At 37.2% G+C, this 14,458-nt stretch overlaps 1 protein-coding gene across 1 annotated transcript; it reads left to right on the top strand.

The window, feature by feature from the left end:
* The first annotated feature begins 7,287 nt into the window (after positions 1-7,287).
* On the top strand, positions 7,288-14,129 carry LOC119331579. Its single transcript, XM_037604740.1, has 6 exons — positions 7,288-7,387; positions 8,164-8,286; positions 12,171-12,350; positions 13,068-13,121; positions 13,251-13,403; positions 13,584-14,129. Exons 1-6 carry the CDS (start codon positions 7,289-7,291, stop codon positions 13,944-13,946), a joined length of 972 nt encoding a protein of 323 aa, XP_037460637.1. The 5' UTR covers position 7,288; the 3' UTR covers positions 13,947-14,129.
* Positions 14,130-14,458: the final 329 nt, after the last annotated feature.

Here is a 14,458-nt window from a genome sequence, read left to right on the forward strand (position 1 = left end):
TCATGTGCTTTTTCTGCAAATTTTGAAGTGTGATATGGATCCTTGATCCAGCACCTGGCACCAAATACTTTGAAGTAACTGACATTTGGCTTCTTGCCAGTAAGGAGCTCATAGGATGTCTTGTTGAGAAGTTTGTGAAGATACACACAGTTGATGATATGGCATGCAGTATCAATGGCTTCAGGCCAGAACTTTCTTGGAGTCTTGTATTCATCAAGCATTGTCCGGGCCATCTCAATGAGTGTTCTGTTCTTGCGTTCCACGACGCCATTCTGCTGTGGTGTGTACGGACCTGAGAATTCATGTGTGATGCCCAATGTATCAAGATAAGTGTCTAGACCAGTGTTCTTGAATTTAGTGCCATTGTCACTTCTGATGTGCTTGATCTTGACGCCATAGTTGTTCATGGCTCGAATGGCAAAGCGTCTGAAGACATCCTGCACTTCAGTCTTATAGAGGATTATATGCACCCAAGTATATCTTGAATAATCATCAAGAATGACAAATCCATAGAGACAAGCAGTAGTAGTAAGAGTTGAGTAATGAGTGGGACCGAAAAGATCCATGTGGAGCAGTTCGAAGGGTTGAGTTGTTGTCATGATTGTCTTCGAGGGATGCTTGGCCCTCATCATCTTTCCTGCTTCACAGGCACCGCATAAGTGATCCTTCTTGAACTTGACGCCCTTGATGCCTATGACATGCTTCTTCCTTGCAAGGGTGTGGAGGTTCCTCATGACAGCATGTCCTAGCCTCCGATGCCAGAGCCAGCATTCAGAAGCTTTTGCTAGAAGACATACGGCAAGTTGTGGTCCTGCTGAGAAATCTACCATGTACAAATCATCTTTCCGATACCCTTCAAACACTAGAGACTTGTCAGATTCCATTAGTACAAGGCAACGATATTTTCCAAACATCACAATCATGTTTAAATCGCAAAGCATTGAAACAGACATTAAGTTGAAACCAAGGGATTCAACAAGCATGACTTTATCCATGTGTTCATCCTTTGAGATTGCAACTCTACCTAGACCCAATACCTTGCTTTTACCAGTGTCAGCAAATGTGATGTGACTTTTGTCAGATGGACGTAGTGTTGAGTCCATAAGAAGGCTTTGCTTGCCAGTCATGTGATTGGTACACCCACTATCAATAATCCATTCTGAAGCAGCTGGTGTCGTACCCTACAGTGCAGTTAGGGGGATAGGCTTCACGAAGAGAATTGTGAAGCAAAAACATTTGACGAACCAGTGGATTATGAAAGCTTAGATCAAGATTTGGACTGGTAGGGTGAGTAGCAAGCGATTTAGGAACAAAGTACATAATAAGACCATTTGGGCATTTGATCTTGCGCCCTACAAGATGTTTAAGGTCCCCAGCAATAGCGTTAGACGATTTTGGTTTTCGGCCGGAGACCTTTCCTTGCAAAAGAGAGTTAACCTTTCTTAGCCACCCACATCTTCAAGGGTGGCTTCGAAGCAATGAGTCTAAGTGCAGCATCTGAGAACTTTGGCTTTGGAGCCCTAGCAAAAAGTCTTGCAGGTGGACAATAGTACTCATAAGAATAAGCAGAATAGTTCTTGGTCTTATGAACATGGCGGTTTGATGAAACGCGCTCATATTCACAGGCCTGAGTATGGTTTCCCTGCAAAACATTTGCGTTAGTGCGACTCGGGTGAGTCCTCTGTCTGTATGAAGCCTTTGGATCGTATGAAGCCTGTGGTCTGGGGTTTGTCTTCTTCACCTGTGGTGTCATGATGACATTCACAGGAAGATTCTCCAAACACCTTTTCGGCACCTAGATCTTCTTCATAGGCGGTCCATTCCTGCATTCAGTACCAATATACCTGGCAAACACTTCACCATTCTGATTCTTAAACAGTTTATAGTTTGCATCAAAGGATTCATCAATAACAATGGGATTAGCACAAGTGAAGCCAGATAGGGTGGATGGATCCGCTGAAGGTTCCTTTGCAGCAACCCATGTGGTTTTGGGGTACTGCTCAGGTTTCCAGTAAGAGCCATCAGCATTCATTTTCCTTTCGAACCCAACACCCTCTTTCCTAGGGTTTCGGTTCAGGATCTACCTTTTGAGGACATCACATAGTGTTTGATGCCCTTTGAGACTTTTGTACATCCCTGTTTCAAGCAATGTCTTCAACCTAGCATTCTCATCAGCAATAGCAGTGGTATCCTCAGCAGAGGGGTTAGTTACCACATCAACAGTTGAAGATGTTGCAACAGTAGCAGCAGTAGAACACTCAGCAATAGAAGTAGCGTTGTCACGCTCAATGCATTTAAGACATGGTGGTTCAAATCCTTCCTGAGAGGAACTGATCTGTTCAGCGCGAAGTGACTCATTTTCCTTTTGAAGATCTTCATGAGCCGCTCTCAATTTCTCAAGATCTTGCTTCCTTTGAAGATAATCATAGGAAAGCTTTTCATGAGTTGTTGAGAGCGTTTCATGACGACTTTCAAGTTCCTCATACTTAACGTGAAGATTTTTTATGTCTTCAATTAAGGACTGAGATCGAGTCATTTCAGCGTCTAACACATCATCGCTTTTGTCTAACAGTTTTTGAATATGTTCCATAGCTTTCTGTTGTTCAGTTGCAATTTTAGCAAGTGTTTTGTAGCTGGCTTTGGAACCACAATCAGAGTCATCTTCACTAGATGTTTGATAGTGAGTAGTGCGTGTGTTTACCTTGGCACCGCGTGCCATGAAGCAGTAGGTAGGAGCGGAGTAGTCCTTGTCATTTGCATCAGTGTCGGTGATGAAGTCATTCTCTTCAATGTTGAAGATGGACTTGGCAACGTATGCTGTAGCCAGACTCGCAACGCCAGAATCGGACTCCTCCTCAGACTCCACCTCCGCCTCCTCAGAAGCGGAATCCTCCTCTGAATCCATTTCCTTGCCAACAAACGCGCGTGCCTTGCCAGATGAGCTCTTCTTGTGTGATGAAGACTTTGAGGAAGACTTGGAAGAAGACTTTGAGTATTTCTTCTTCTTCTTGTCGTCAGAGTCATATTCCTTGCTCTTTTTCTTCTTCATGTTCTCATTGTCCCACTGCGGACACTCAGAGATGTAGTGGCCAGGTTTCTTGCACTTGTGGCATGTTCTCTTCTTGTAGTCATGAGCAGAAGCTTCATCATTCCTTGAGCTTGATCGTGAAGACTTTCTGAAGCCTTTCTTCTTGGTGAATTTTTGGAACTTCTTCACAACAATAGCAAGCTCCTTTCCAATGTCTTCAGGATCATCAGAACTGCTGTCAGATTCTTCTTCAGATGAGGAGACAGCTTTTGCCTTCAAGGCACGAGTTCGCCCATAGTTAGGACCATAGATGTCTCTTTTCTCAGAAAGCTGAAACTCATGTGTGTTGAGCCTCTCAAGTATGTCAGACGGATCGAGTGTCTTGAAATCAGGACGTTCTTGAATCATCAGGGCCAGGGTGTCAAACGAGCTGTCAAGTGATCTCAGGAGTGTCTTGACGACTTCATGCTTGGTGATCTCAGTGGCACCGAGAGCTTGAAGCTCATTTGTGATGTCAGTGAGTCAATCAAACGTGAGCTGGACGTTCTCATTGTCATTTCTCTTGAAGCGGTTGAAGAGGTTGCGAAGGACACTGATTCTCTGATCTCTCTGGGTTGAGACGCCTTCATTGACCTTTAAGAGCCAGTCCCAGACTAGCTTAGATGTTTCCGAAGCACTCACGCGGCCATACTGTCCTTTGGTCAGATGACCACAGATGATGTTCTTGGCAGTGGAGTCCAGTTGAACGAACTTCTTGACATCAGCAGCGGTGACACCTTCACCAGCCTTGGGAACGCCATTCTTGACGACATACCATAGGTCGACATCAATGGCTTCAAGATGCATGCGCATCTTATTCTTTCAATAGGGATATTCAGTTCCATCGAAGACGGGGCAAGCAGCGGAGACCTTAATTATCCCTGCAGTCGACATAGCTAAAACTCCAGGTGGTTAAACCGAATCACACAGAACAAGGGAGTACCTTGCTCTGATACCAATTGAAAGTGCTAGTGATCGACTAGAGGGGGGTGAATAGGCGATTTTTATGAAAGTCTTCAAAACATGGAAGTTTCAAAGACAAACGATAGAAATAAACCTATTGCCATGCAGCGGAAGCTAGACTACACTAGGCAAACCATAGTCAAGTTTTCAATGAAGTGAAAGCATAATGACTAATAGCGGCTAGGCAGTAAGATCAGGTAGGAAGATATTGTGAAGCTAATCAGAACAAGTAGTCACTCAGTGAAGACAAAAGATAATGCAATCATACAATGACTTCACAAGGAGCAACAATAAGCAAAGGGGAGGGAAGGATGAAACCAGTGACTCGTTGAAGACAATGATTTGTTGGACCAGTTCCAGTTGCTGTGACAACTGTACGTCTGGTTGGGAAGGCTGAGATTCAACTCAGAAGACCTCGTCTTCACCTTATTCCCCTTGACCTAAGGACACCCAGTCCTCGCCCAATCACTCTGGTAAGTCTTCAAGGTAGACTTCCAAACCTTCATAGACTTCGTTCACCGGCGATCCACAATGACTCTTGGATGCTCAGAACGCGACCCCTAACCGGCTGGAGGATTCACAGTCCTCAAGTGTAATAAGTCTTTAGATCACACAGACAGGAAGACTTAAGTGATGCCTAACACTCTTTGGCTTTGGGTGTTTAGGGCTTTATCCTCGCAAGGAATTCTCTTTTAAAGGCTTCGAGGTGGGTTGCTCTCAAACGACAAAAGCCGTACTCTAACTCTGAGCAGCCAACCGTTTATGGTTGTAGGGGGTGGGCTATTTATAGCCACTAGGCAACCCGACCTGATTTGTCCGAAATGACCCTGGGTCACTAAGGAACTGACACGTGCTCCAACGGTCAGATTTCAAACACACACGGCAACTTTACTTGGGCTACAAGCAAAGCTGACTTATCCAACTCTGGACAAGATTTGCTCTCATAGTCTTCACTCGAAGACATAGGATTTTGGTGGTGTTTGTGTGTAACACCCATCTCTCCAATGACGATAGCTTCCCTCCAAGGGAGTGAACATCGGCATGTTTGTGCATGCTTCAGTTATCCCTAACACTACCTCTTTACTTTTCATTTACTTTGGTAATTTGACATTCCATTCATCATACATGATTGTTTATCTCATCGTAACAATTGTTTATGCACACCTTTACATTCCGCATAGCCTAAACTTGCTACTAATTAGTGAAAAAATTCTAGTTGTCCCTATTCACTCCCTTTAGTTCCATCTCTATCTTTCCAGTTACAGTGCCGACGATTTCTATTGGTAGCATTAAGCAATAAAATGTCACCCCTTTCGCACAAGGACGCAATGAATGTAACATGGGATGGACCTGCCCATTTAGCAAATTTAGTTAGCTACAAAATCCGGTTTTGGGAACCTTCTAGAAGGTTTCACCAGATTATTTATATTTACTAGGCTTATGTTTTCCTTTTCTTGTTCTTTATTTTTTTTTCAAAAAATCCATATTTCTAAAAATGTTTGTATTAAAATATGTTTTGATTTCAGGAAAATGTCTAAAAATATTTAAAATTTGCATCTAAAAAATGTTCTCATATTTGTTTAAAAAAAATCACTATAATTTTAAAATTTCTGCATTAAAAATGCTCAGACATTTCAAAAAAGGTTAACATTGTTTTACAAAAACCTTCACAATTTTTTTAAAATGTGTTCATGTTTTTATTTTTTTAAATTCACTTTCTAAAACAAATAACTTTCATCTAGAAAACAATAATTAAATACCAAAAAATTCTAATGAGACAAAAAGCTAGGTTGGAGCGCTCGTTAAGCGTGGTTGCTACATGGGTTGGCCCAATCTAGTGGTATTATGTGGAACGGCGAAAATTTGATGCCGATGCGTCACATAGGACCTCTTGAACGCGTTCGCCTATGATGCATCTGAAGTGGGCCAGCCTAGCACTCGTAGCAACCATTACTATATATATAAACCATGTCTCTGTCTAACAGAGGAGGTTGTGAATATTTTCACGAAAGTAGCATTTAATCGTGGCATATACCTCATTAATACTGGTGCAAAATCATTTCTTTAGCATTCTATTACATTTCTTGAATGCCATTAAACCATGCGATATTTATTTCTATAAGATGTAAATCTTTCTCTAGTACATGTTAGGCTAATCCATACAAAACTAATTGAATATCACACAAATCTTTATTTAATGCACAAAAAATATTGCATATTTATTTAATGCGCAAAAAATATTGCATATTTATTTAATGCACAAAATATATATGACATTAATGACAATATTTTATGTGCATTAAATAAAGATGCCCATGCCTTGCATATAGTGATCTTCATCTATATATTACATATCAACTAGCATGGGCAATAGTGATCTTCATCTATATATTACATATCAACTAGCAAGATGCCCATGCGTTAAATATACAGTTCTGGTTGCCCATAGTGATCTTCATCTATATATTACATATCAACTAGCAAGATGCCCATGCGTTAAATATACAGTTCTGGTTGCCCATAGTGATCTTCATCTATATATTACATATCAACTAGCAAGATGCCCATGCGTTGCATGTAACATCAAGATGTATTTGTATGAGTAGTTTATCTTGTGAGAGAAAAGAATGAACGAGGAAAGACCTTATTTACAAATGTGGAGAGGGGTGTGGGTACTTTTTTGCAAAATTGCCATAGTTTCCTTCCTATCCGTTAGATATAAATCGGACGGCCTATATTGCAGGATGGCATGCACACCATCATCACCAACTCTGTTTTTTATAAGAGTAGAGTAGATATGTATAGGCTTAATCTACTTCCACGACCAATTGGCTTATGTTTCTTTTATCATGCTCATTAATATTGGTGCAAAAAATATTCATTAAGCATTAAATAAAGATTCATTAAAGTTTGTGCAAAATCATTTATTAAGCACTCTATTATATTTCTTTAATGTCATTAAACCACATGATACTATAAGATGTAAATCTTTCTCCAGTACGTGTCATGCTAATCCATACAAAACTAACCGAATATCACGCAAATCTTTATTTAATGCGCACATATATTGCATATTTATTTAATACACACAAAATATATGACATTAATTACAATATTTTGTGTGCAATAAATAAAGATTTGCACAATATTTAGTTAATTTGTATGGTTTATCTTGCCACGTACTAGAGAAAGACACATACATATGGTCTATATATAGTTCTGGTTGCCCATAGTGATCTTCATCTGTTATATATCAATATGTATAGGCTTAGTCTACTTCGACGAGCAATTGCCTTATATTTCTTTTATCATGCTCTTCAAACTAGAGGTGTTCGGTTCTTCCCTACCATTCAAGAGGTAATCATATTATCTATTGTGATATACATTATTGTATATAAATATTACATGTGAGTGAGACGGATTAGTGGGTTAGTTTCCCCACCATTCTTGGTCTTATGATGAGTTATTTTCATTCCAAAAGACACCATGGTTCAGAATAACCATGCATAACAAGATGGAACCATAAGTTGAGAATACTAAACAATTACATGATAGGACCAACACAAACACATATCTATGTTGGAAGGACTACAGACATTACCGTACCGTATATACTCCTCTTGTAATAGTTGGATTCCAACAAAATCATGGGAGTGAAATAAGCAACACACTATGTTAGAGTAAAATTTCAAAGTGGTTAGCATATCTACTATTGCTATGACTACAATGTTTAGCTACTCCCTCCATTTACTTATACAAGGCCACTATGAAATATACATTTTGCATCTATACAAGGCCACAAACAGTAATTGAGGCAAAATTGATGATATTTTTTCATACTAGCAACATGTTTAATACTTGCATGCATGTGGTCATAATAACAATCAGCTACTTCATCCACTCAGATTCTTTACATGCATGTGGCGTATTAATGATCCCAGTAAAAGAAAACAAAAACTGACTTGCAAAGCAGGCATTAAATTTTACATTGGTACCTGTAATATGAGTTTGTGGCCTTGTATATAAAAATTGATGGGGTACAAAATAAACATAGCTTCAAGTTCTTGATTCTACAAAAGATACTTCGCATAAGTTTTTCCCCTCTTAACATACATTTACATTTTTACTTGAAGGAAAATGATTCACTGGCCAAAGATTTTGTCCATGGTCCAGCCAAACAAAATCTCAAAAGCTTGAAGTCAAACTCCACTGAGTTAATAACTTCTGGAGGTTCTTGTTTATGGGATGATCCCTATGTGAGTTACATTTTCTTATCTTCACTCTTTTACTTAAGTATTTTATCCAAGATTATCAAATAGTGCACTTTTTAGGTGCAGTGACCCAATATATAGTAATTTAAATCTAAAATAAGAAACATGGCATGTCATTTTCAGGAATATAAGATTTATTACGGAATTCGCTTGTTGCAAAGCGTACTTACATGTATATAGTGGCATATGACTTAGTATGATGTTGCACTACAGCTATCTTGACATGTTCACCAATATGAATGCTAGATGATTTAAATAACAATGACACTAATTGGTAACATATTAGGTTTTGGCAAATGTCATGATATTATGTCGATAGGCACAATTATGAATATCCGCATGTACTAGATAATCGCTTATTTTAGGATTTCACCGAAGAAAGGGAAACAACAGCAACCACCAAGCCGAATAGATATTGTGAAATAATATGTTCATAATATGATGCTAACCTACTGGCCATCAAAGTGAGATGAATGATATTTTAGTCTAAGGTAGCCTTTATAGTTATCCTATTTATCTTTACCAATTTAATAAATTAAGGAAATATGTCTGCATTTGAAGATATTTGTGTACTTATTTTTATCACCACACAGAGATCACATGTTAAGCTTCCCCATTGCATATAGGTAGTATTGTTTTATACAAAAATCGTGTTATTTTGGAAAACTAGCATAATGATCCGAACATTAGCATGAATGGATTTGTTAGTTCCTTTCTTTCAATTTGTATAATATATTTATTACGCTAACTTTGAGATATGCAGTGAAATTTATACACCTTTTAAACTATAAAATATTGGAAGCAAAAATACACCTTGTTAAAAGTTTGATGACATTGTTTTAGGCTATTTAGTACCCCCAACAATTGTTCGTTAATTGTTTCCCCATAGAAATTGATAGTTATTTATGTTCTTTATGTAATTATTGTGTTAACTTTGAGGTATTTTTTGACATTATATACATTTTAAACTATAACTTTTTTTGAAGAAAATACCCCCAATGAAAATTTGATGCCACTGCTTTTGACTAGTTATTCCACATCAAAAAAGTTAGTTACATCATTTTTCATTGTAATTATGGTAAATCGTCATTCAAAATAAAGAAACCTTTTGTATCCAATACGTACATCCCGAGGAAATATTATTGGAGTTTGGCATAAATATTTCCATAAGTGCACCAACCTATCGGATATGATCAATTATTTGACAATAGAAGGTTGGACTTACTGTGGACTCTAGCTCATCATGAAACACAATTGTGTTTCATGATGATTTCTAGATTTTACTCTCCCACTTCCCATATCAATATGTGGCAATATTTCCAATAATTATAAATATAAATGTTTGTAACAAGTACCAAAACATTATATTTTGTCACTCCCATCTCATCCTTGTATTACGCTTGTGTTATTTGATTGTGTGATATAATGCATGGAGATGTTTCCACACATGCTATACTTAATCTTTTTTTTGCGTGGATGCTATCTTTACTTAATCTAATTACCTCTAAATTTGGTCTTATATAGTTATTAATGAATATTCATTCATGATTGCTTAAATATTGTTTCAGACTCTTTTAACTCGGCACTTTTTGTCATGTGAATATCAATTGTTTTAGACAACACAAATGGATAATTTTACTTGACATGCGGGTTTTTGCTATCAAATTTTAAGTTCTCTCTGGAACACATATATGTAAAACTAATAAGATACATTTGTTACACTGAGCAAACCATGACAACTAAGACAAATCATGTTATAAATGGGTGAAAAACACATGATTGATATGCCATGGCTTACTGTATCCTACACTAAGAAAAACCATGAAACTAAGAAGATACATGTAATTTGAGATTAGGGATTACTTTAGTAGAGAGATAATTCAAAAAATGGATAAGATGTTGTATAACTTTTAAATATTTGTTTCATGACATGAAAGCTCATATTCATCCTCATAAAAAGTTGAAGCTGGCAACTATTATCCTGTGATACTAGGCACACTTAGTTACTCCTTCCGTTGGCAATTGTTGTTTCTTTAGTATCAAAACTATGGTTGGACTATCGTTGCATGAGGTTTCTTGACGCTTAAAATAAAACATGATTGTCACAACAAAAGTTCTCATCATTCTTAAGAAAGAAGGCACGAATAGGGTTGTCCATAGAATTGTAATGGTGTATTTTCATGCAAAGCTCGTTTGTTCCAAATAGGCCCTTGTTTTCGTACCCACGCCATTATTATGCTTCCTTTCTGTGATATGCTCCTTTGCACAAATCTCCACTGCGTCTTCCACTAGTGTTGTCCATAACATGCATATGGTCCTCTAAGCTTTGATTCTTCTCAATCAACGACCTCTTTCTTGCATCTAGTCATTAGTGACCTATGATCGATGCATGCCTTCACATATGTTTATTGTACTATGTCGGTTTTTTAACTAACGGGGAACACAATGACTATTTATTCATCTAATCAATCTATTCATGTCGATACTTTCATAGCATATCAGGTTAACATTGGTCATCAATCTCTACATATCACATATTATAGAATAAAAATAATTGATAATTGTATGTTTCTTTTGTTCCATATTTTGTCGTAGACTTAGTTTTCACATATAAATTTAAATATTCATCTTAATATAATTTTTATTTTGGCATTTAGGTATTTTTCACTTGACATAGTGCATATGACACTAAATTGTTAACATGAATTATTTATTCTTAATTTCACATTAAGTTTTGGATATTTCAAACTTCACAATGCTTTACTATGGAAACTAAATTACCGATTTTTTATTATTAACAATTCTACCCCCTTCATTCACTATATAAGTTGTTTTGGATATTTCAATATGGACTACATAAAAACTGAAATGGGAGAACAAACACACTAAAACATGTCTATATACATCTGATTTAGAAAAAAATTAGAACATAATATAATTCAAAATGGAGGGAGTAGTATTCAATTATAAAAGAGACTTGTATTGTTTTCCATTTGATAACAGGTGTACTCTTTATACACCTAGAATGTATAGGTACTAATAAATAATCATATTCATCTACAATGATATAATGTTAACCTAACATGACACCGTTATTATGACGTGGACATAATTTAGCCTATGTGGACAAAAGTACTAGCATATATTCCTCTTTCTTTATTAATATAAAATATATGTGATGCTAAATTTTTGGAATGTGCATCCTGCAAACATACACTTCCAAGAAAATTGATCATATTTTGTTGGGCATAGTAAATAGTGTGGTATGTCATTCCTACATGGTCAATGACCTATTTGTTTCTTTAGACCTTTTTGTTAATAATGTAAATAGAATACCATATGTAGGCTAACTTATGCAATAATATTTTTATATCATCACTTGACACTGATAGAAACACATTTCCGATAGAACTTGGCGACAAAGTCATATATGTAACAATGAATTGCTAAAAAGAAGTTAATTTTTGAGAAAGATCTTACATAACTTTCCTTATGAACATATAGCGAGTGCCTTTGGAGAAAAAAAGACACATGAGAATGAACACAAAAGGTATATTGTTGAAATGTTAGTGTGGGAAGGACTAAATTAGTAGGCCTAGCTAGCGGTGCCTAGACCCCATGTAATAGATCGATCAAGCTATTCCATTATTTTTACTAATTTCTTTTAGGCATCTTCATTCGGGAATTTTACTACAAAACCAAACAGTATGTACCTTGTGAACTATTATGTAAGCACGTTATTGTTTCTAGCTAGACAACAATGATCTACCTTGAGTTCTACAATCGTTTTTGGTTTAATCATTATGCATTTCTACAATACCTACTTCTCTAGGTTTTGTGTTGTTTATTTGATTGCTTCCATCTTGCAGTTTGTGTCACACCTAACACATTCTGGAGGTCCCAATGACAACTATTATGGCTTACATGCCACCATGGATGTGTATGGCCACGAACTAAAACATGGCCAGTTGAGTTCGACTACGTTTTGGATTAATCATGCCGGAGATGGTAAAAAATCAAGCTATAATGCGATTCAAGTTGGCTGGCATGTAAGCATTATTTTTCTTCCCATGCACATAGCTTCTCAATTTAAATAATAAATTGGGCATTAGTCAATGGCTTCAATTATGATATTACAATATTCAACATAAATACATCATTTCGACTTGCCAAATGTCCTACACATCCTTGCAATCAAATTAAATGTGCATCACAAAAAAATACTTAACGATATTTATTTGCCGGCTAAATTATGCCCCCTTAAAAAGTAGGAAACTTGTGTTGTTTTTCCTGAAGTGTTATACAATAGCTAAAAATAAAGTTGGGCATGTGCAAAGCTACCAGAAACTCAAAATGATTTTGGCTCAACTGAGCCCATTTCATTCTTATCCAAAACCATAGTTTAATTATTACATTTTTTTAGTTTATGACCACATGTATGTGTAGATGTTAACCTTCTGCCAAATTTCATCAACAGGGCATTTCATCCATATGTTTGTCTTTTACGTGTATCTCATAGACAAAAAGTTTGGGGACAAAAGTTTATAGATACTCTAGGCACATCTACATGTGGAACTATTTCTAAATTTGATGAAATTTTTAAATATGAATTCAGATTTTGTAAATTGTGGGATCACTAGAGTCCATGAGACAAATGGCAAACCAATTCATTTGTTTTCCATTTATTGGTTAATTTCTCACATCTTCCCCTTCTTGACCTTTAAATGTGAGGAAATGTTCATCTTATGCGTACCCTTGTTGAACAGATTAATCCAGAACGATATGGCGACTCACATCCTCACTTCTACACCCGTTGGACGGTATTGTGATAATTATGCTATGAATTATGCCTTGAAAATTACTCCTTCCACTGTAAAAGTGATCTTACTCTGATAAGAAACATACATAGAAAGTTTCTAACCTACACGCAAAAACAATGTATGCAACAGAGAGATAATTATGATGCAACCGGCTGCTACAACATGGACTGCCCTGGTTACATATGGGTAGATGGCGCTATTATAGCTCCGGGTGATGCTATACATCCAGTTTCTAATGTCCCTGATGGACCTAGACAAAGTATCACTCTGAGGGTGCTAAAGGTATTATTTTCATCCTTTTTGTATGCATTTCATAGCTATGCTATTCCCGTTACGAAAATCCAACTGGATGGTCGATAAGGGTGCATCATTTTTACAACCTAATAGTTGGTTGATCATAACATATGTCAAACGTATAAATTAAATGTGAAGGGCTTTTGTCTAAATCCTAATCAATTTCAGGACAAAAGAAGTGGAGATTGGTGGGTGTATTACGGCTTCAATAAAATCCCCACTGGCGTGGGATACTTCCCTAGGTCGTTGTTTAGCTACTTAGCAGAAAAGGCAGACGGAATGCAATTTGGTGCATTTGTTCAAGCTAAAAAAGCACTTCCAACTCCTCCAATGGGCAGTGGTGCCCTCCCAAATGGTGGTAAGGGTCGCGCCGCATCATTCAAAGACATTAGATTCATTGACCAGGATGGAAATAGCAGCCCGATCAAGGAAGACCTGCCCATGTTTGTTACTGATAGAAAATGCCACTCTATCACCCATATTGATCATGCTGAATGCTTTTATGGTGGTCCTGGAGGGTGTATGAGATAAGATGTGATACTTTGAGCTTGGTATCACCTAGTGTTAGTTGTCAAATAAAATGGCATGGGTGATAAAAATTATGAAGAGAGTATTCGCTACACTATGAAAACCTTTGCTTGCAACAAACATGCATCCCTCATACTTAAATCGACCTAACCATCAAAGGAGTTATATGGAATACTTGTATGTTTAGATGTGAGGCAACATAATAATTTTGTTGGTCCGATGTTCTCTTGTGCGATGGTAACGAGAAGGTGTATGCACCCTAGGAACGCAAGCAGTCATTGTTCTTATCATTTCTGATCTATAGGTTCGTCGAGCCTCTTGTTTGTAAAATAAACTATTTTCTCCTGAAATGAATTGGCAGTACACTTGCTATGTTTTATAAAAAAGTACTCTCACTTGCCACGAAGCAACACCTGGTCGGTGCGAGGCGGTAAAATGAAGAAACTTGGCAATGATGGTAGCAAAAGGAGGGCGTATCATAGAGCAAGTTTGCAACCATGTCAGTGCACCGTTGC

This window comes from Triticum dicoccoides, chromosome 7A (genome assembly GCF_002162155.2).
Source record: "Triticum dicoccoides isolate Atlit2015 ecotype Zavitan chromosome 7A, WEW_v2.0, whole genome shotgun sequence".
In the NCBI taxonomy this organism is placed as follows: Eukaryota; Viridiplantae; Streptophyta; class Magnoliopsida; order Poales; family Poaceae; genus Triticum; species Triticum dicoccoides.

What these genes read in the sequence shown, in the direction of transcription:
- LOC119331579 (XM_037604740.1), top strand. Translation starts at nt 7,289, where the DNA reads ATGTATAGGCTTAGTCTACTTCGACGAGCAATTGCCTTATATTTCTTT. An exon ending in GTTTATGGGATGATCCCTAT is followed by an intron (nt 8,287 to 12,170) that starts GTGAGTTACATT and finishes TCCATCTTGCAG; the next exon opens with TTTGTGTCACACCTAACACA. An exon ending in TCACTCTGAGGGTGCTAAAG is followed by an intron (nt 13,404 to 13,583) that starts GTATTATTTTCA and finishes AATCAATTTCAG; the next exon opens with GACAAAAGAAGTGGAGATTG.